This window comes from Thunnus thynnus, chromosome 9 (assembly GCF_963924715.1).
Source record: "Thunnus thynnus chromosome 9, fThuThy2.1, whole genome shotgun sequence".
Taxonomy (NCBI): Eukaryota; Metazoa; Chordata; class Actinopteri; order Scombriformes; family Scombridae; genus Thunnus; species Thunnus thynnus.
Window position 1 is genome coordinate 13831331 of NC_089525.1, and position 22570 is coordinate 13853900.

General features: G+C 38.0%; 1 protein-coding gene across 4 annotated transcripts in view; it reads right to left on the bottom strand.

Moving 5' to 3' along the window:
* atrx (ATRX chromatin remodeler) overlaps nt 1-5176 on the bottom strand; it is a 30844-nt gene extending 25668 nt beyond the window's left edge. The window contains exons 1-8 of one of the 4 annotated variants that reach the window (XM_067598996.1): nt 4966-5176; nt 3672-3733; nt 3494-3543; nt 3264-3385; nt 3085-3165; nt 2813-2913; nt 2580-2647; nt 3-2167 (exon numbers count right to left, since the gene is read on the bottom strand). In XM_067598996.1, coding sequence (XP_067455097.1) covers nt 3-2167; nt 2580-2647; nt 2813-2913; nt 3085-3165; nt 3264-3385; nt 3494-3543; nt 3672-3728 — 2644 coding nt within the window. In that variant the 5' untranslated portion in view covers nt 3729-3733; nt 4966-5176. Of the gene's footprint in view, nt 1-2; nt 2168-2579; nt 2648-2812; nt 2914-3084; nt 3166-3263; nt 3386-3493; nt 3544-3671; nt 3734-4124; nt 4414-4958 lie in introns of those variants that run through there. The other 3 variants (XM_067598997.1, XM_067598995.1, XM_067598998.1) reach the window with 3 other exon arrangements.
* Nucleotides 5177-22570: the final 17394 nt, after the last annotated feature.

A 22570-nucleotide genomic window follows, 5' to 3' on the forward strand; every position in this document is an offset into this window, starting at 1 on the left:
ACCTGAGGACTGATGGAAATTCCCACCGCCCCCCACCATGTTCTCTTCCACAATGGGTTTGATCTTTTGCTCATCGCTGTCCTCTCCGGAGTCACCTTCAGCCTGCTGCTCCTCCTCATCCTCGCTGGTGGATGACTGCAGCTTGGAGGCAGCTTTGGGGCTCCTTCCTTTGCATTTCTTTTCATAAGACCTTTTGTGAATCGACGCCTTCCTTTCAGGTGAGTTTTTGTCTTCCTCTTTTGCTTCATTCTGTTTCTTCACGCGGCTGGATCTCCTCTTCGCTGCGCCAACTTTACTCTTTGTCTCCTTCTCTTGGTCAGAGTCGGAGTTGGACGAGGCTGATCCATTCTGTTTCTTTTTCTTGGACGACTTCTTGCCTTTGTCTGAATCAGAGCTTTCAGACTCCCTTTTCCGCTTGGATGCTTTGTCTGTATCCTGTGAAGATGTGTTGTTTAGTTTGAATAACCGCTTTTTTGCACTTGTGCTTCCCTGTTCCTCATCTGTACTGTGGCCTTCTGCAGCTTTCTTTAGCAAGATGTTGGGAACTTCATCCGAATCAGAGTCTATTCTCTTTTTCTCTGACAAGGACGTCTTGCTCTGCTTCCCATCCTCTCTTTTGGTGCTGCTGAATTTCTTGGAGGACTTGGACTTCCCCTTACGATCTTCCTCTGACTCAGATTCGGACGAGTCTTCCTTGCACTTATTCTCAGCCTGCTTCCTCAGTGGAGTGGTCTTCACTCTACTAGAGCGACGACTTGGTAGTGGGCTCTCTGTTCCATCTACTGTATCAGCGGTGTTGTCTTTCTTCTCTTCTTTACACTTTTTCACCACCTCTCCATCTTTTTCTTTGTTTTTGGACCTGGAGGATCTTGACCCACATGTCGTCACGACCGGCACAGGAGTCAGTTTAACTATGAGGTTCTTCACCTTGGGCTGCGGGCGTTGAGAATCTGATGACGTTCCATTTGACTTTGTATCAGTGTTTCCGACCGCATTGGTGTCTGGAGTCTGTGAGAGCATGGTGGGATCTGCAAGACTCTCCACCATCTGGAAAAGCTCCTCGGGAACTGAAGGAGGAACAGACATAATGTCCTGATCGAGGGACATTTCACCAGTTGACATTAGCTCATCACAGACTTCAGTTTTAATTGTCTTTTTGGTTATATCAATATCTGTTTGGCTGTCTTTCATTTCAACCATATTTGACGCTTGATTATTGTCCATGTCCTGCTTCTCATCCGGCTCCTCAACTGCATCAACCTCCTCGGCTACGTCAGCCTCGTCGCCTGCGTCAGCCTCCTCAGCTGTGCCAATCTCGTTGACGGTGTTAGCCTCGTCGACTGCGTCAGCCTCCTCAGCTGCGTCAACCTCATCGACTGTGTTAGCCTCATCGACTGCATCAGCCTCCGCAGCTGCGTCAGCTTCGTCAAAAGCGTCAGCCTTGTCAAAAGCGTCAGCCTCAGTAACGGCATCAGCCTTGTCCGCTGCATTATCCATGTGGTCGTTTTCTACAGGTGGCACAGCATTAGTGTTTTTTTTTACAATATGTTGCCCTTCGTTGCCATTTTGCAACTCCATGTTTCTGAACTCGGGCTCCAAAGCCGCCTCCAAAGCACTGTGGGCTTTTTTCAAATCTGCAAGTACGGCCTTGAAGGCTTTCAAATGCCGATACCTGATAGCCTTATCTCCCTGCTCCTCAGCTGCCTGCTGGATGAACTGGATGAATGTATTGTTCAGACCAGTTGTAGTTTCAACAAGTTTTTTTGCTTTCTTTATAAGTTCTTTGGGTAACTGCAGTTTTTTGTAGGAGAACGTCATGGTCCCTGAGCCCTCGGTGTGTTCTTTCCCATTGACAACTGCTTTGTGCTCTTTGACTGCTTTGCTCTCGTGTCTCTTGCTCTCTCGTTCCTCGGTTTTATCCGTTTTCCGTTGCTTGAGTTTCTCATGTTTCTCGTGTTTCTCATGGTGTTGTTTTTCCATGATGCCGTGGCATTTGGAGACCAGATCCTGAAGGGGATCTGACCTGCAGACATAGCAATGCCACTTTGAGTTCTCATCAGTAATGGTTGACAACTCCCTTCTGCCCAGGTTGCGCAGGATGCACTTCTTGCAGAAAGCATTGTTGCAGTAGTCACAGCAGATGAGCTTGCCCCCTTCAGCACACCACCTGGGGAGGAAAAGTTCAGAGTTAACATAGAGCAAATGAGGTCTTCAAAATTAGGTTTCCAGAATATTTTGGGTAAAGAAAAATGTAGGTCAGAAAAATAAAAATCTAAAAGAAATGAATACCAAAGAATTAAATAGTCAGAAATACTTTTCCATTATTTCATTAACTAGTATTCTCAGAAAGGGCATTCAAATCCTTGGCTGCCTTACAACCAAAAATAAGCTTTTATATGAATTCCATATTTAAAAAAAAAAACATTTTGGCAGAACCAATGTAATGTTTTTATCTTTTGAATTGTCCAGTCACGCCTTCAATGTTATAATTCACTTGACATTGCTTCTGTTGTGTATCTTCTTGTCACAGTAGGTTAAGAAACCAGGTCATTTTCTTGGTCTTGTGTAAAGTTTCGTACCTGCACTGCTCATCCATCCCATCAGAGTCTCTGCTGATGTCATCACTTGTGTAATACTTGTAGCATGACTAGAGGAAAAGGATACAATAATAATAATAATAATTATAATAATAATAATAATAAGATGATGATGACACACTAATACAGGAAGAATGGAAAGACTGAAAAAATCTGTGTGGGACTCATTGTAAAAGCTGTGAAAATACTGTAAATATAGATGTGGAATTTCTTACCTTGCAAATAAGTACTTTGAGCGCAGGATGCTCATACACAGAGTTGCGCTGAAACTGGTTTACTTGTTTTCCACAGGCTGTGCAGTTTACCAGGGTATCATCTGCGGTGAAGAGCAAATAAAATCACTTTTTCTCCACTTTGTTTACACTGAATAAATCATTTATTACCTTAATGCTATCTGGTTCATTTACATCTAAACTTTGCCCGGCTGTGAACATCACAATACAAAACACAAAACATGTTTAAGGTATAAATAATGAAATAAATGTACCTTTTTGTTTCTGTTTGAAATCCACTCTGAGCTTCATGGCACCTTTGTTTTCATTCCCAGCTGGCCTCATCACTAAAGTGCCTTCAGACAGAAATAATTCAAATGTCTCAAAGTCAGCATCCTATTCAGCAACAATATCTTGATCAAAACATTAAAAAAAAAAAATCTATGGTTCATACCTTTAGATGAACTGCCCACATTACTGTCTGAAGGATTGTCAGAAGTGCCACCTTCATTTTCACTCTCTGCTGAGGTGTCGGATTCATTCAGTCCAGTGTGCTTAGCTACAGTAGTGGGCTTCCTAAAATGTGCAAGCACAAAGTCTTTAGTGTTTGCGAGCATGATAATGCTTCTGAGAACATGTAACTGCAAAACAATGCATGCCACATGTAAGAAAACTGCTTCTCACCTCTTGTTGTGAGAAGAGGAGGGCTTCATTGTGTCTGTTGAGCTACCAGGCTGACGAGGATACAAGATCAATTTTAATAGTTTTGAAAAACAAATCAAAAACTGTACAATATGTGCCTTTCAGGTCTAATTTCTTTTGTGTATACAAAATGTGACTACCAAAAAGGTTGCACACTTACCTCCTCTGCGTTTTCTGCCATGTGGTCTTGGTTAGATTCAGAAGAGGCCAGACTCATTTTACCTACAGAGAAAGTCAAGATTTGTTTCATGTTGAACAAATCCAATGCTGCACCATGTTGCAAAAATCAACAAATTTCAGCTTTTCTTAAAGAATATTTGATCATTTCTTAAATGTACAGATCTTTTTTTCACTACCCAATACATTTGCATTAACAGAACATATCTATGTGAATTATTATATTCATAAAATATGTTCATGACTGATTAGTTTCCTCCTGATAGTTACTGGCAATGTCAAAGGTTACAGACAATGTTTGGTTTTTTCTTTGTTGTCTGTGAGTAAGACACCAACAACACAGGACTCCAAATTCACATAACAACGTTAATAAACTGCACAACTGCACCGTTTGTGTAATTTACAGCAGCACAATTAAAAGCTGAACATTGCCTACATGGTTTTACGGGCATCTATTTGGAGCACAACACTCCCGAGGCGGAGATACGGCTGTTTATTTAGCCGTTTTGCGTCATCATAACGTGCTGATTAACGCTGGATGTTTGTGAGATGTGTTGAGCGATAACTCGGTCCTGTCAGCAACAAACGGGCCAAACATTTATCCAAAATCCCGTGTCAGTGGAAAAAGAAAGAGTTCACTCGGCTAATGAGCAACGCACGCTTCTGCGTTTGCAGCTCTGAGGCGCTTCTTCATCCTCCTCATCGCCTCCGTTTCCATGTTTTCACAACACAAGACCTCCTGACTATCCGGGGATGCCCAAGTTCATGCTAGTTTAGCTGCTGCCGTTGATGCACGACTACTTATCTCCAATATCCTGCGTTTCCCTAGCAACCATACAATCTCAGCGGTGCATAAAAGGTCCAATGCATGGACATGCACTGAAAAATGCAAGCACAGGCCTTCCTTCCCTTCCTCTACAGATACCATGAAGGCAGGAACCAGCTCGCTAATCGCAGCCTGGCACTACCAGCTAACTTAGCATCCAAAGTAGCAGTGCAACCTTATAAGCTATCTATACCACATGCAAAGTAACTGCGTTGTTTTACAATAAAGTGCGTTTTAAATGACTCTGCCGCTCTGACAGCCACCCCGGGACACGCACATGTTTATCTGAATCTGCGTGTGCACGAACCTGAGCATTGCCGGCTGCGCAGCTAATGGCTACAGCTAGCCGAGCATGCTAGGTAGCAATAGGCAGTAATGGGCCGGCGGAGGTAGCATAGCAATCAATGCACAATTAACTTGTCTAAACAAGGGGATTAAACTGACCTCCTACCTGCTGTTCATCGTCGTCATTTCTCGATTTACAGAGGCACGTTTTATTTTGACTTTAAGTTGTCCGCTTCAGCCTCATCTACAGCTTTTCCGATGGTGTGGAAACAAGAATAGCCGCCGAATACCGAAGCAACTCCGGTCAGGGGAGACAAAGCGAAGGGACCATCTTGCCGGATGGCTGTGGACGCAGTAAAATGGCGCATCTAGCTTAAACCCTGTGCGCTCTTTCATTGGCTGACTGCTGCAGGTGGTACAGTGTGAGGCGCGCTTTTCCCTGCTGTTTTGTTTCTTATGCAATCCATAAAACACCGCAAGTTGTCAGCAGAAATAGCCTAGTTCAATCCCACATATTTAAAAAGTTTATTGCCACTTCAGTTATACAAGTGCTATCATGTGAAATACTTTGGCTGAGGGGCTCCATTAGAGTAAAACAGTAAAAAAAATATATATGTACATGTATATGTATATAAAGCAAGCGGCAACCTCTGGGGCTGTAAAATGAAGCCAATGCGGAAGTGCCAAAAACTGCAGTTCCTTGAATGGCCACTTGAGGCTGGCTCCAAAATCGAGTCAGTCCCCATAGACCCCCATGTTAAAATACCAAATTTTACAGCAGAAATAAACATGTTTACAGCCTGGTACAAAAAAAACGGTTTTGGTCTCTATAGCTAGGGGGGATTTTTTTACAACTAACTTGTTTAAATTTTATTAAGCTATAAAGTTATGCATAATGAAGGAGATGGCTGCTTTGAGTCCGCCAGCCGCTAGGTGGCTCGTTTCAGCCATTCAGCCCGCCTCTTTGCCCATTTTTGATTAGCTGGGAGTTAGGCAGCATCACACACTGCCAAGATGGCGACGGCTGGAGCAGCTCACTTTGAGCTTCAAAACCGCTCTTCAGAAACCAGAAATGGATTATACACACAGCAGTTATTGCACAGAAGGTTGAAAATATAATGTAAATTGAAGGACCAGTGTGTAGGATTTAGTGCCAACTAGTGGTGAGGTTACAGATTGCAACCAACTGAATACCCCTCACCCTCACCCCTCTTTTCCAAGCATGTAGGAGAATGTATGGTGGCCTTGAAACTCGCATCCAGCTCGTATAATATATCCATGCCCTGCTCCCTATGTAGATATAAAGGTGTCATTCTGAAGAAACACAAAGATTCTTATTTTCATGTGATTATACACTAATTAAAACATACTTATGAATATTATGTTCCATTTCTGCCATGTCAGTTCTGCTAGATGCCACTAAATTCTACACACGGGTCCTTTAAAGCTGCAAGCAGCGATTAACGGGCCCTCGTCCCCCAGAGGAGGGAGCGGCAGCCGTGACATCGCTACTGGAGGTCAGTTGACACAGTTCTGAATTTTCAGGATTATTGGACAACATGTGAATGGGTAAAATATCATTCTCTGTGTCCAGTACGTGGTGCTGGAGATGACATTGAAAATTGTGTATAGGGGTGGAGTCAGCTAAAATGAGACACTTGAGACCATCAAATAAGCCATGCATGAGATCTAATTATATTTTTTATAAACTGTTAAATATCTGTTAAATATTTATTTGTTAAAAAAAAACATGAAAAAGTATAATTGTTTTGGAAGTGTGAGAGTTAGAATATCAGGTTCCCTCTTGAGCTAAAACACAATGTTCCGGTAAAATGGGCCAATATGAAGAGAGAGCAACGCAGTAATTTCAGCTGAAATCATTTTAATTTTAACAGTAAATTGACACTAAATATTACCTTTGGTGTGCGATAGTAACAACACTGAAAATACATTTCATGCAATAAAAAGTTGAACAATTATTTCACTGAAAAATGCATTTAAAAATGAACTGATCATGTTTTATGGATGTGTGTTTCTGCGCATTAGTGTCTTTGTGTCTGTTTTGTGTGTGCGTCTGTGTGTATGTGTGTGTGTCTTTGTGGGACTGTGTGTAGCTGTGTGTGTAGATGCATGCTTGTGTCAAACATTTGTCAAACATTTTGTTAAAAATGAGAGCATCTTTGATTTAAAAACAAAAAAAACCCTACCAAAAAGCATTAACATTTCCTGTAGGTCTTTACATCTCATCCAGTCAGGTCTTGTTAGGTCTTGTCCTGCGTTCCTTTCAAACACAGTCTTTGCAGATGTAACCATCATCATCACTGATGCCATTATCCTCTCCACAGATCTCATGGTGCCTTGGGTTGCACTGACAACAGCACACTCAGTCCTCCGTGGCCTTTGGGTCAATCACATCCCCATACACTCTCTGGCAGGCCGTGCAGGGGAATTTGCTACTCTTGCTTTGTTTCCCTTTTTTTTCTTTTTCCTTTGGTTGTTTTTTTGTTATTTTTGGTAGTAATGTAATTGATGTGGTCTATGCTTGTTAAATGGTAGTTGGGGAGCTTGGTCATTATTCTGAGGCTCCTTTCCCATTTTGTAATGGGTATTAGCTCACTGAAGGTGACTGGTCTTGTGCTGACCTGTAGAAGACCTGGAAGTTGAGGGTTGTTCATCCTCCTCCTGATGGTTCGAGGTGTCTTGCTCAGGAGTGAAAACATGGAATAAGGACATTTCCATATCCTCCTGATATGTGATAATCAAAACTTCTTTAGAGACAACATCCTCACTGAAAGTCAAGATTGGTGTATCCTCTACCATGGGCAGAACTCTGTTTAGGGAGCTTCTGTCCTGCCATCCTCCTTATGCATTTCTGTCCCTCCTAATACCATTTCAAACTTTTAAAAATGTGCTCTCTCACATGGATGCTGGAGGGCATGTGTGGTGTGAGATGGATAGGCCATCACGTTCACATTTTTGGCTTTCATCTGTTGTATGATGTCCACATTGTAGATGTGCCTACTGTGGTCATCCACCAGGAAGACATGGGGCCTTGGGTCATCTCTTAGCAGCTGCTCTGTTAACATCTTACCCCACTCCAGGAACAGATCACTGTTTATCCAGTCGTTGTCAGAGACCCAAACGGCACCATTCACTAGGCAACGATAAAGTCTCTCACACATTAGTCCTAGACCTTCCCTTTAAAGATGACCATTGTGGGACTAAATGTACCAGCTGCACTGAAGGCTGTAAGGACTGTCGTGGTCTCTCCTTTCTCCCCAGCAGTTACCTCTACACAGGGCTTACCCACGTCCCCAGCTACACACGTAGCGTAAAACTGGTGTTGCGGGCCAGACTCATCACAATTCCAAAGATAAACCTGTTTTGTGCCCTCAATTTCTGTGTAACGTCTGTGTAAGAGTGTGTGTGTGTGTATGTGTCCCATTTTAGCTGAACATCATGGCCCGTTTTAGCTACCTGATTAAGCTACAATGGGCCAGTACCTAAAATGTCATGTTCACTCACCATACAAATTCTCTGACATACTTTATGTAACACTCTGCCCCACCCACCTTAGCAACCTCAGACCAATCAAGACAATTGTTGTGTTGTAGCAACAATGCAAGATCAGTTATTGTAATTGGCTTTAAAATTTTAAAGGGCTATGACGATCACACCTTATCTGGCCCATTTTAGCTGCCTCCACCTACATTTGATGCACTATGTGTCATTTAGGCTTCACTTCCTGTTGCAAGTAGGTGGTGTGAGTTATAAATGCAACAATATAGTTACTGGAGCTTTCATGGCATGGAATATACATTTTTAATCAATATTGGACATTGCATTAAGGAGTTAATTATCACGTCCTTCAATAACTGTCTGCTCGGGCAAATCTGAAACACATAACGGGTTAGATGATGTAGTTGTTGTCATGCAAAGATGTGTAGCCTAAAACTTGTCACCCAAAACTACGACCTTATCCAGATCCTTTGAATTCCATGAAAACACACTGTCAACTGTATGTTTTGCCAGGTCAACCAAGCATGTAGCCATAAACTAAACTCCTGCATATTTAAACTGACGGTTCCCCTGATGAAATGATCCTCTTACATATCTTATGTTACCTCTAAAGCTGACAGAAGTGCTTTCCTCAAGCTCTGTTGTAACTTCAATGTTTTCACCATTAATAGTGTAATTTGGTTGCACTACTGACACTGACTTGTTTTAAATCAATATGACATCTTGTACTGTCGAAACAACTTTACCTGCCTTCACAGAAATGCTACTAATGCCATAACATTCTTTTTTGATTTGATTTATTGATTGGGACAGTGTGCAGTTTTAAACATTAAAGATGCAGTGCACCGGAGTTAGCTTGAAGCTAATTTGCATCCGTAGTCCCCCACAATAAATACATACAACAGCACAACAACAAGCAGTACTAAGCAAAAAAAAAAAAAAAAACACACACAGAACACGCCATACAAAATACAAAACACAAAGCTACACACAACAGCACATCACCTACACCAACAATGTCAATTAGAAATTAATAATGTAAACTTGTCAAATTAAAAGCAAGACTACCTGCGCTAATGAGAAGACCATAGATGGAGTTTAGACTCAGTGGTCACACAGCTGATTGGTCTTTAGTAGTTTTTTTAATTTGGCCTTGAATGTATTGATTGAAATACGGTTCTTCATATCATCAGGTAGGGCATTCAACTGAGTTGTGGCTTTCACAGAGAAAGCTGACTGCCCAAATGCAGTGCGACGAAATGGTATGGTACAGTCTTGTATAGAGGATATTCTGTAGGATCTAATAGAACTTACTGAGCAAGTGTACACAAAGTCACATAGTGGAGGAGAGGCAATTTTATAAACTACACACATATTTGAGAATAATCTAAAATTCTCAAAGCTCAGTAAATTGTATTTCTCCAGTACCCTACAGTGATGGAAATGCATTGGCTTTTTGTCTAGAGTTTTTAGAGTTTGTTTATATAAGGACTCAAGAGGTTTTATGGCTATTTCTCCAGCCTGCCCTGCATCCAAAGAGAGACAGTTTCTAATATGTCTAAAATTTGCTAAGTTGTACTTTATGGTTTTAACTATTTTTTAACGTGTTTCTTGAAGTTCAAATTTGGATCCAGTATCACATCAAGATATTTAAAATCAGTAATTATGTCAATTTTTTCACCTTTGATAAAAATATCAACATTAGGAGATAAAGAGTTAAAGAGTTCTGTAAAGAGTTCTTTAGATTTGTAATATGAAGCATCAGGTCATTCAAACATGTGTTAAATACTGCCACAAACATGTTGATACTGGATTCCAACCCAGATGCATCACGTCCCACAGTCAACTGCTACAAAATAATCAATTTGATGAATGATTGCACTAACTGCACCGTGGAGGTTCAACAGATACATTTCATCCCTAAACAAATGTTCTTGCATCAAGTTCTTGTGTCAAGTGACTTGACTTGACTTAGCTACATAACCAGCCAACCTGCTCCAATATAGGCCTACCTACTCGTAGGCCTATATCGTCAACATCTGTCTCTTGCCACGTGCACACAGGAGCAATCACATGTTTTATAGCTGCCACAACACTGAATGCAATCGATGCATTCATATCCATAGGCATTCATTGTTTTGTTTTTTAGATTTCTAATTTATGCTGAATTAACAGTGACAGTGGAATAGGTTTGCATGCTCAATTCACAAAACACTTTGTGGAACTCTTCAGTGGATTAGTGTTTGCCGCTGTTTGGGCTTGTCATTAGGCAGCTAAATACCAACTGATTTACAACTTTTCAGCTCTATACCTGCTATTCAAGCTGATCACCTGAAGACAGGTGAAAATGTGTACATGAATTGCCCTTTCAAGCAACTGATATCCACTTCAATAGACAGTCAACCTGGAAAAACACCCAGAGAAATCTTTTAAAAAAACGCATGTGCAGCCAAAAGCACCATATTGCTGCTTTTTCTCAAGATGTATCAAAGTTTCCCCTCATGAGTGTGGTGGAGAACTTCTGGACATATGATGTTGGCTTTGTGAAGACATCTATCTCTTATTTCAGAAGCTTAATACAGAAGCTCTCCCTCTTTCTCTGTTCCTGATGCTCTACCTCCATCAGTTTTTGGAGCTATCCATGGTTCTGATGGGTTTTTTGACTGTAAGTCACCTCCAAAACACTAATCTGTGTGGAATAATCTAACCTTACATTGATTAAGTAATAACAACAAAATTAATGGTGTATTTGGGTTCCGAAGTAAAGAGCAAAAACCATTTTGTTACAAAAACTTTTATACTAACTTTTTATGCTCTTCTTTCTACATTTCACGCTACATATTTTTCATTTTGTTATGCACATTATTGAATTTATACATGTACACATGTTGAATTAAACAACAATGAGTCAAAATCATTTCTTTTGTTGTTGTTTCTTCTGTATATATATTTTGTTTTATATATATATATATATATATGTACAGTGTTGCTTGAAAGTTTGTGAACCCTTTAGAATTTTCTGTATTTCTGCATAAATATGGCCTAAAACGTGATCAGATATTTACAAAAGTCTAAAAAAAAAATTAGATAAAGTGAACCTAATTAAACAAGTGAGACAACAAAAAATAATTTTTCATCTTTTTTATTTATTTATTGAGGAAAATTATCCAATCTTACACATTTGTGGGAGGTAAAAGTATGTGAATCCTTGCTTTCAGTAACTGGTGTGACCCCCTTTTGCAGCAATAACTTCAACCAAACGTTTCCAGTAACTGTTTATCAGCTCTGCACATCAGCTTGGAGGAATTTTAGCCCATTCGTCCTTACAGAACAGAACTCAGGGATGTTGGTGGGCTTCTTTGCATGAACTACATGCTTCAGGTCCTTTCACAGCATTTCTTTAGGAATAAGGTCAGGACTTTGACTCAGCCATTCCGAAACATTATGTTTCTTCTGCTTTAACCATTCTTTGGTAGAACGACTTGTTGTTTAGTGTCGTTGTCTTACTGCATGCCCCACTTTCTGTTAAGCTTCAGTTCACAGACAGATACCTTGAGATTTTCCTGTAGAATTTGCTGGTACAACTCAGAACTCATAGCTCCATCAACGATTGCAGGCTGTCCTGGTAGCAAAGCAGGCAGCAAAGCAGCCCAAACCATGATACTACCACCACCTTGTTTCACAGATAGGATAACGTTCTTACGCTGGAAGGCGGTGTTTGCTCATCACCAAACAGAACACTTCTCATTCAAGCCAAAAAGTTTGATTTTGTTCTCATCCATCCACAGAACATTGTTCCAATCACCCTCTGGCTTATACATGTCTTCTTGAGCGAAACGTAGACGGCAGCAATGTTCTGTTTGGAGAAAAGTGGCTTTTTTCCTTGCAACTCTGCCATGTACACCATTGATGTTCAATGTTCTCCTGATGATGGACTCATTAACATCAACTGTAGCCACTGCAAGAGAGACCTTTAGTTTCCTAGACATTACCCTGGGGTCCATTGTGGCCTGCTACACTATCACACGCCTGCTCTTGGTGTGATTTTTGTTGTTAGACTACTCCTGGGGAGGGTAACAATGGTGTTGGATGTCTTCAATTTGTATATGATCTGGCTGCAGTCAACTGGTGGAGTCCAAACTCTTCAGAAATGGTTTTTAACCCTTTCCAGCTTGGTGAGCATCAACAACTCTTCTTCTAAGGACCTCAGAAATCTCCTTTGTTTGAGTCATGACACACTTCCACAAACCTGTGTTGAGAAGCTCAGAGTTTGATAGTGGAGACCAAGATTTCTCTTCTTTAAATAAGGCAGGGCCTCCCAGACTCACCCTTGATTGTCATCCCATTGATTGAAACACCAAACTCTAATTTCCCCTTCAAATGAATTGATAATCCTAGGGGGTTTACATACTTTTGGCAAGCACAAATATGTAACATTGGATCATTTTCCTAAATAAGTAAATTAACAAGTGTAAAGTTTTTGTCTCATTTGTTTAACTTATGTCTCTTTATCTAGTTTTAGGACTTGAGTGGAAATCTGATCATGTTTTAGGTCACAAAGGGTTCACAAACTTTCAAGCAGCACTGTATATATATATATATATATATATATATATATATATATATATATATATATATATATATATATATATATATATATATATATACATATATATATGTATATATAACGATTAAATCAAACATTTTTCATCTCCGATGTTTTTCATTCTGTGCATACTTTAGCTATACAAATTCATCTGCTTCAATTCAAAGTTGAGTCAAAGGCACATATATTAATTTTAGCCAATTAAATGGGTGTTTGATGTGGGAGTAAAATAAGACATCTCTCTGCTTTTGTCGGTGTAATTTTATGTTTTTATATCATGTGTACTGAAGCTGAGTTGACATAATGATGCCACCAACTGAATGTCAAACTAGCAAATTCATTCTGGTTTGCAACGCCACATTTTCACGGTTTTAGTCAATTTAAAATATAATTAATAAATAAAATAACTCACCTTGCTTCACACCAAATTGAGTTGTCTGATAGCACAGATCCAACTTGGGAGCAGGAATCCTGTTGGCTTCCTCAGAGTCAAAATCTCGCAGCTCCTTTAGTTATCTGGAGTATCTGGTCTCTTGTGTTTTGCTCAAATGGCGATAAAATGAAATCCTCTAAGGACAACACAGGTATTTCACCCAAATTTGGTGGGTGTGGCCAAAAAAGAAGGCGTTAACAAGTACAGTTAAGATTGTCATGTTCTAACATGTTAGGTATAAAGAAGTACACTCACTTTTAACAATGCTGCAGACAGACAAAAAAAATCCTGTTTCCTTCAAAATAGGACACAAATAAACTGACATAACACAAAGGTGTGATGCAGTTATTTTATTTAGCGGTAAAAAAAACAAAACACTATTTAAACCATAATACACACACAATAAACCACAACCACAACCAACTACTTGTGACTACAAAAATGCCACTTCTCCTAAAACTCAGATGTAAACCGTCCTTCATGTACAAATTGCCAAGAATCTTCTTCTGCTGACAAAAAAAATGATTTTTGTATGTTTAAACACAAAGTTGGCCATTTATGTACAACACTATTCCAACAAGATTTGCATTCTTTTATCAAAGTCTTAGTGTGCATGTAATAATTTTCCCTGCATACATTTTTGCCGTTTAATCTATTTTACTCATCACACACACACTCAGTTAGATGAATGAATGCCCTAGCTGTCTGTATTCTATTGACAGTAGTTCTCAAACTTTTTCACATGAAGGACCCCTAAACTAACACTAATTAGACCACGGACCCCCATCTGATAAGATTTTTGCTTTTACATGTTTTATTACAGAACGTGTATGAAACCCATGACCAAAATAGTCATACATTCAGTCATTGTGTTACTTATGGATGGAATTATAGTGAAAATAAATCATTCCCCTTTTCCCTGGACCCCCCTCAAGGACCCCTGGGGGTTCCCCGTCCCCAATTTGAGAACTATTGCATTAAGATACTTCTTTCTTCATTTAAAAAAAACATTGTCTACCTGCATGTAGGCTACTCTATACATAAATGATATTCCCTGTTGCCAGTGGGTGGCGCTATGAATATGACACAATATTGACACTTAGATGTGTTCAGGTTGAGACTCTTATCAAGCATGAGAAATTTGGGACAGACTAGACGATGCACATTCGAGTAACAACAACTTCATGTTTCATGCCGAAACATGCAAATTGACTGGCATGCCACGTCAAGGTGACCTGACATGTCAAAAGGTTTGTTCCATGGAACTATCTGAGAAGTCATCTTTGGAAACTGTTTGGAAAAGAGAAGGCCCTTTCAAAAAATACTTGGCAGGTGATTGGATGAACCATCTGTCTATCACCGTCTTACCTTGTGAGGCAGCTGGATTCGAAAGATCACAAGATCACACAAGCCTGACAAGATGGATTCGTGAGTGATCTCGCAAATCCAGCTGTCTCACAAGGGTGTTTCATGCCATTTAGCATCACAGAGGTCTTTAGATGACACTGACCAAATCTGAAGTCGCTTCGGTTAACTCTCTAGCGGGAGTTTGTTAAAATATACACCTCTAAATGGCAAAAACTGTGCAAAAATTGTATGGCTCCCAGAGGCTTTTTCTGTAAGTTTTGTACATTTATATCAAATTTTAAGGTAGGGCTGGCTTTATCTTGACAGGAACTTTTTTTTTCTGTCAGTCACAGTTTCCTCTTACTAATGTGTGGAGTAGCAAACTCAAAGCTTGACTCAGTATATCTCCCATGTGCCTACACACCACAGAGATTTTGTAATGTTGCAACAGGAAAGAAAAGGTGTTACTACTAATAATAATTACATTAATAATAGCTGCATGCTGGCTCACTGTTACAATCTTTAATGAATCGCTGATTTCATCAATTCCTGTGCTTTTTCTTCCTACGACATGTCAAAATGGCGGGTGTGAAAAGGGTCTCTAAGCATGTCAGTTTCAAAGCTGGCTGTTAAACCAAATGTGGGGGCCGAGCCATCATAAAAATATACTTTATAAAATTTAAGTCACAAATTATATCAATCAAATTAAGTTAATTAACTTAAAACTTTCAGAAAATTTGTCACAAGATAAAACAAACATTTAAAAGTTCACTTTCAGTCATAATTCAATTTTGACCAAAATTGTAATTACTGCGGTTTGGCTTCGTAGGGCAGTTTAGGTATGTATCAATAGTAATATATTAAACAATAATAAACAACTAAACAAAAGTTCATAGCTGTGTTTATGGTTTGGAAGTGCAAACAGATAGAAAATATTATTGAATGAACAGAGGTAACAACAGTTTGTCAGCATATATAGTAAGTAGCCTGTAAAGATATTTGTGATGTTTATGATTTTTAAAGTTTAACATCATAACTTTGATCTTTCTAATTGCACATAAAAGAGAGAGTCTCCCTTTCCTCTGATCATGGGTACCTGTTGGAAAAAAAACTGTTGTGGTGTGAATATTGTGAATGATGTAAATGTTACAGATATAACCTGAAGGTGGGGCTCTTCTTCAAGGGTTGTCAGTTGGTGGTGCAATAGTTCAAAATATGCTACAGCAGAAATGGTAAATGTAAAATGGGGAGATGGGAATGTGTGTGAATATGCAACGATATGAAGTCAAGTTCAGCTACTCAACTCAAGTCAAAACAGAGTTCAAACTCAACCTAGTTTCCAAGCTATTGACTTCTCCAATAACCAGTTTTTATCAGTCAACCAAAGATGTTGCAACATTAATTAAGCACTTCTCAGTTGGGTCTGTTTTAAGGCTGCAACCAACGATTGTTTTCATTATCAATTAATATGCAGATTACTTCGTCGATTAACTGATTGATCGTTTGGTCTACAAAATGGCAGAAAATAGTGAAACATGACTGTTACAATTTCCCAGAGCCAAAGGTGGCATCTTCAGATGTTTTGTTTTCTCTGACCAACAGTCCAAAACCTGAAGACATTCAGTTTATGATCATGTATGACAAAGAAAAGCATGAAATTATCCCATCTGAAAAGTTGAAAACAGCAAACATTTGGCATTTTTGCTTAAAAAGTGACTAGAACAATTAAATGATTGTAAAATCTTTGTCAATTAATTTCCTGTCGATCAACTAATCGATTAATTGACTAATCATTGAAGGTGTAGTCTGTCTTTAACATTACTGGCATGATTGCTGGCATCATTAATCATCATTTTTACTCACATTATTTAAAGTAACATTTCAATTATTTTAAGGTGTATTTAAGTAAAATCTTTTTTTTTTGTCAAAGTAGTTTCCAAGATCAAGAATGAACCTGCACACTTAATATTTGATTTGTTTTATTTTAATACTAACAACACAGTTCTTGAGTATTTCTAACAATATCCACTAAAACATTTCGTTTTTGGCCGAATCACCTAGACTACAACTGAATCTGAAAGATCACAAGATCACACAAGCCTGACAAGATGGATTCGTGAGTGATCTTGCAAATCCAGCTGTCTCACAAGGGTGTTTCATGCCATTTAGCATCACAAAGGTCTTTAGATGACACTGACCAAATCTGAAGTCGCTTCGGTTAACTCTCTAGCGGGAGTTTGTTAAAATATACAGCACCTCTAAATGGCAAAAACTGTGCAAAAATTGTATGGCTCCCAGAGGCTTTTCTGTAAGTTTGGAGATGTTACATCTGTTTACCAAATTTTGTACATTTATATCAAATTTTATGGTAGGGCTGGCTTTATCTTGACAGGAACTTTTTTTTTCTGTCAGTCACAGTTTCCTCTTACTAATGTGTGGAGTAGCAAACTCAAAGCTTGACTCAGTATATCTCCCATGTGCCTACACACCACAGAGATTTTGTAATGTTGCAACAGGAAAGAAAAAGTGTTACTACTAATAATAATTACATTAATAATAGCTGCATGCTGGCTCACTGTTACAATCTTTAATGAATTCGCTGATTTCATCAATTCCTGTGCTTTTTCTTCCTACGACAAGTCAAAATGTCGGGTGTGAAAAGGGTCTCTAAGCATGTCAGTTTCAAAGCTGGCTGTTAAACCAAATGTGAGGGCCGAGCCATCATAAAAATATACTTTATAAAATTTCAATATGAGTTTTCATATTAAAATGATATATTTTGTTATTAGATGTAATTCTTTCTTTCTGTCCTTAGACATTAGAATGTAACAAAAGGTGATGATCTACAATTATTGATGAGAGCTTCGCTGATGAGGGATTAATGAGTAATTTCTTAGTAATAGATGCACCTCGTGGAACATTTGATAGTAAAACAGATAATCTACATGTCATTCACATCACTCTAGTCCTTGTTTGGTGTCTTCCTCTTCTGACGTGTCTGCAGGTTGTGGTCTCTGAGTGTCAGCATTTCTTGTCAATATAAGCAGCAACACTTCGGTGGAGAGTATTCGACTTTTCTTCTCAACCTGACAGTGCTGGCTCACGGTCTCTTCCAAAGACATGAAGAAGGTTAATATTCAGAGTCTCTCACTGATGATGCTGATTGCAATGATATGTGCAGCACCACATGGACAGACAGATGAAAAGACAGACCCAAAACTTCTGCTGGACATGATTCAAGAGGAGGTGGAAAATATTATTCTCAATGAAACGGTAAGAAAACTATAAAACTACATGTTGTTTGTTTGTTTTCTTGTTTGTTCGTTTTATAATATACTGACATTCTTATCTTGTCATAGATGTGGGAGAATAAAAATGTGTCAGAGATACGAACAGAAAATGGTAAAATTTGTGTGGTACGTTGGAAACATTTTACAATTATTTTGATTATTGTACACAGTGGTCTTTGATGTCTAACAGACATTGCAGAAGTAATTTACACACTTTGCATGGAACGTGCGAAGATAATGATTTGGTTGCCATTGCTAATTGTGACTTTCTCTTCACAGAAAAATTTCTTCTGTTGCGCAGAGAAGGTTGTGAATGGCACTGGTTTAGAGAAACTCACCTGTCTTTTGCATCAGTACAACAACATAACTAACAAGGTAAAGATGAATTAATTGTTATTGAACATGCTTTTTAGTCCCTTCTGAAACCAAAATTTAAAAACAAATCAAACATGTTGCTGTGACTCTAAAAGGCATTTGTTGTAAAAATAAAAATGTCCTTTAATGTTCATCATTTTCTGTACCATTTCAGTTCTGTGTTTAGCTAAATCTTTGTGTGCTTAGAATTAAAATTGTTGAAATGATTTTGTTTCAGGAAGGGAATACCAACTGTTCCTTGAACGAGGAAAACAGAGTTCGTCTACACAAAGTGCTGAAAGACATCGAGTATTGTGCAAAGAAGAGGAAAATGAAATGATCACAGGAATTATCAGGAGTGATTGTATTATTTAATTAACACATGTAACATACATAAATTATGTTTATTTATTCTAAAATGTAATGTTTATTTTCTTACATATCCTATTTTTGTAATATTTCTATTTATACATCAATAAATTATAATGTGACAGTAGTTTGTTGTGAAAGTCTTATTTTCTTCTGGCATATAATGTACTATTTATCAATATATACTGTATATAATATTTAGTAATCCATCCTCATCATTCAAGTGAAACTGTTTTCACTCCGTAACAACTGTTTTACACTGAAGAACAAGACTTTTGAACATGAGGCAACTTTTTTAAGACACCAGTGACTTACTGAGGTTACAGATGATCCAGCTGTGGGATTTGTCCTCAAGTGAACTTTTCAAATCACCAGTAAACAATTTAGGAATATCACAATTTAACACTGAAACGCAGAAAGAAAGAGCAACAGGAATGTGAGATAAAACGTGTCAAATAATTTAATAAATAAAATATCCAGGGGTTTGGTGGGTGTAAACATTTGACATACATTATGATACAAAAAAAGTCAGTTTCTCTCTACTACAGACAGACACAACAGATTTCTAATTTATGCTGAATTAACAGTGACAGCCAAATAGCTTTGCATGCTCCATTCACATAACACTTTGTGGAACTCTTTGGTGGATTAGTATTTGTATCTGTTAAGTAATTAATTAATAACAATGAAATTAATGATGTATTTGGGCTCCACGGTAAAGAGCAAAAACCACTTTGTTACAAAAACTATTATACTAACGTTCTATGCTCTTGTTTCTACGTTTTATGCTACATATTCCCATCTTTCATTAAGTATGCTATTTTATTTGTATATGTACATATATTGAATGAAACTTCAATGAGTGGAAATCATTTCTTTCATTCGAGTTACAACAACTTCATATTTCATGGCGAAACATGCAAATTGACCAGCACGCCACATCAAGGTAACCTGATGCATCAGATGGTTTGTTCCATGGAACAATCTGAGAAGTGGTCCTTGGAAACTGTTTGGAAAAGAGAAGGCCCTTTCAGAAAATACTTGGCAGGTGATTGGATGAATCATCTGTCTATCACCGTCTTACTTTGTGAGGCAGCTGGATTCGAAAGATCACAAGATCACACAAGCCTGACAAGATGGATTCGCGAGTGATCTCGCAAATCCAGATGTCTCACAAGGTAAACATCAAGGGTGTTTCGTGCAATTTAGCATCGCAAAGGTCTTTAGATGACACTGACCAAATCTGAAGTCGCTCAGGTTAATTCTCTAGGAGGAGTTTGTTAAAATATACAACGCCTCTAAAACTGTGCAATAATTGCACAGAAAATACAAAATGGCTGACTTACTGGTGGGCTTCGGGTCTGACTCCAAGAGGTTTTTTTGGAAGTCTGGAGATGTTACATCTGTCTACCAAATTTCGTACATTTACATCAAATTTTAAGGTGGGGCTGGCTTTGACTTTGAAAATTGTTAGGGGGCGCTATCGAGCCAACTTGCCACACCCAAGCCCAAGACCCATATCAGACATCAATTTTCACCACTTCTGATGCATGTGCAAAGTTTTGTGAGTTTTCGAGCACAGCTAGCACCTTTTGACTGTCCATCCAAATGTGTTATGGGTAGAAAAGCAGTTATGTGTTTATTAAATGTGTATTATTTAAGTTATTTTTAAGGCTTAAAAATCATGACCAACTATTTGACCTATGACCCCAAAAATATATATGTAGTTCAAAGGCAAAGTGCAGTAAATACAATCTTCGTGTCTTCTTCCTGAGAAAATCTAAATCCAATTTGATTTCTTGTCACATTACATCTGTATTTAATTGTTTTATTGTTTGCATGTTTTAAAAGTTGAAATAGATGAGTAATTAAGAAAAATTCAAGCAATTCTCAAGTATTATTTCATGAAGTATAATCTATTAAGATGGCTTGACGCATTTATTTTAATTGTAAAATGTGTCAGCCTATTAGATACATGCTCTTATAGAACAAAATGAAGTTCCTGCCTTAATAGAAATAAATTATATCAATCAAATTTAGGTTAATTAACTTAAAACTTTCAGAAAATCTGTCACAAGATAAAACAAACGTTTAAAAGTTCACTTTCAGTCATAATTCAATTTTGACCAAAATTGTAATTACTGTGGTTTGGCTTCGTAGGGCAGTTTAGGTATGTATCAATAGTAATATATTAAACAATAATAAACAACTAAACAAAAGTTCATAGCTGTGTTTATGGTTTGGAAGTGCAAACAGATAGAAAATATTATTGAATGAACAGAGGTAACAACAGTTTGTCAGCATATATAGTAAGTAGCCTGTAAAGATATTTGTGATGTTTATGATTTTTAAAGTTTAACATCATAACTTTGATCTTTCTAATTGCACATAAAAGAGAGAGTCTCCCTTTCCTCTGATCATGGGTACCTGTTGGAAAAAAACTGTTGTGGTGTGAATATTGTGAATGATGTAAATGTTACAGATATAACCTGAAGATGGGGCTCTTCTTCAAGGGTTGTCAGTTGGTGGTGCAATAGTTCAAAATATGCTACAGCAGAAATGGTAAATGTAAAATGGGGAGATGGGAATGTGTGTGAATATGCAACGATATGAAGTCAAGTTCAGCTACTCAACACAAGTCAAAACAGAGTTCAAACTCAACCTAGTTTCCAAGCTATTGACTTCTCCAATAACCAGTTTTTATCAGTCAACCAAAGATGTTGCAACATTAATTAAGCACTTCTCAGTTGGGTCTGTTTTAAGGCTGCAACCAACGATTGTTTTCATTATCAATTAATATGCAGATTACTTCGTCGATTAACTGATTGATCGTTTGGTCTACAAAATGGCAGAAAATAGTGAAACATGACCGTTACAATTTCCCAGAGCCAAAGGTGGCATCTTCAGATGTTTTGTTTTCTCTGACCAACAGTCCAAAACCTGAAGATATTCAGTTTATGATCATGTATGACAAAGAAAAGCATGAAATTATCCCATTTGAGAAGTTGAAAACAGCAAACATTTGGCATTTTTGCTTAAAAAGTGACTAGAACAATTAAATGATTGTAAAATCTTTGTCAATTAATTTCCTGTCGATCAACTAATCGATTAATTGACTAATCATTGAAGGTGTAGTCTGTCTTTAACATTACTGGCATGATTGCTGGCATCATTAATCATCATTTTTACTCACATTATTTAAAGTAACATTTCAATTATTTTAAGGTGTATTTAAGTAAAATCTTTTTTTTTTGTCAAAGTAGTTTCCAAGATCAAGAATGAACCTGCACACTTAATATTTGATTTGTTTTATTTTAATAATAACAACACAGTTCTTCAATATTTCTAACAATAGCAACTAAAACATTTAGTTTTCGGCCTTATCACCTAGACTACAACTGAATCTGAAGTTGGCAGGAACTTTTTTTTTCTGTCAGTCACAGTTTCCTCTTACTAATGTGTGGAGTAGCAAACTCAAAGCTTGACTCAGTATATCTCCCATGTGCCCACACACCACAGAGATTTTGTAATGTTGCAACAGGAAAGAAAAAGTGTTACTACTAATAATAATTACATTAATAATAGCTGCATGCTGGCTCACTGTTACAATCTTTAATGAACTGGGGTCATCGCTAATTTCATCAATTCCTGTGCTTTTTCTTCCTACGACAAGTCAAAATGTCGGGTGTGAAAAGGGTCTCTAAGCATGTCAGTTTCAAAGCTGGCTGTTTAACCAAATGTGAGGGCCAAGCCATCATAAAAATATACTTTATAAAATTTCAATATGAGTTTTCATATTAAAATGATATATTTTGTTATTAGATGTAATTCTTTCTTTCTGTCCTTAGACATT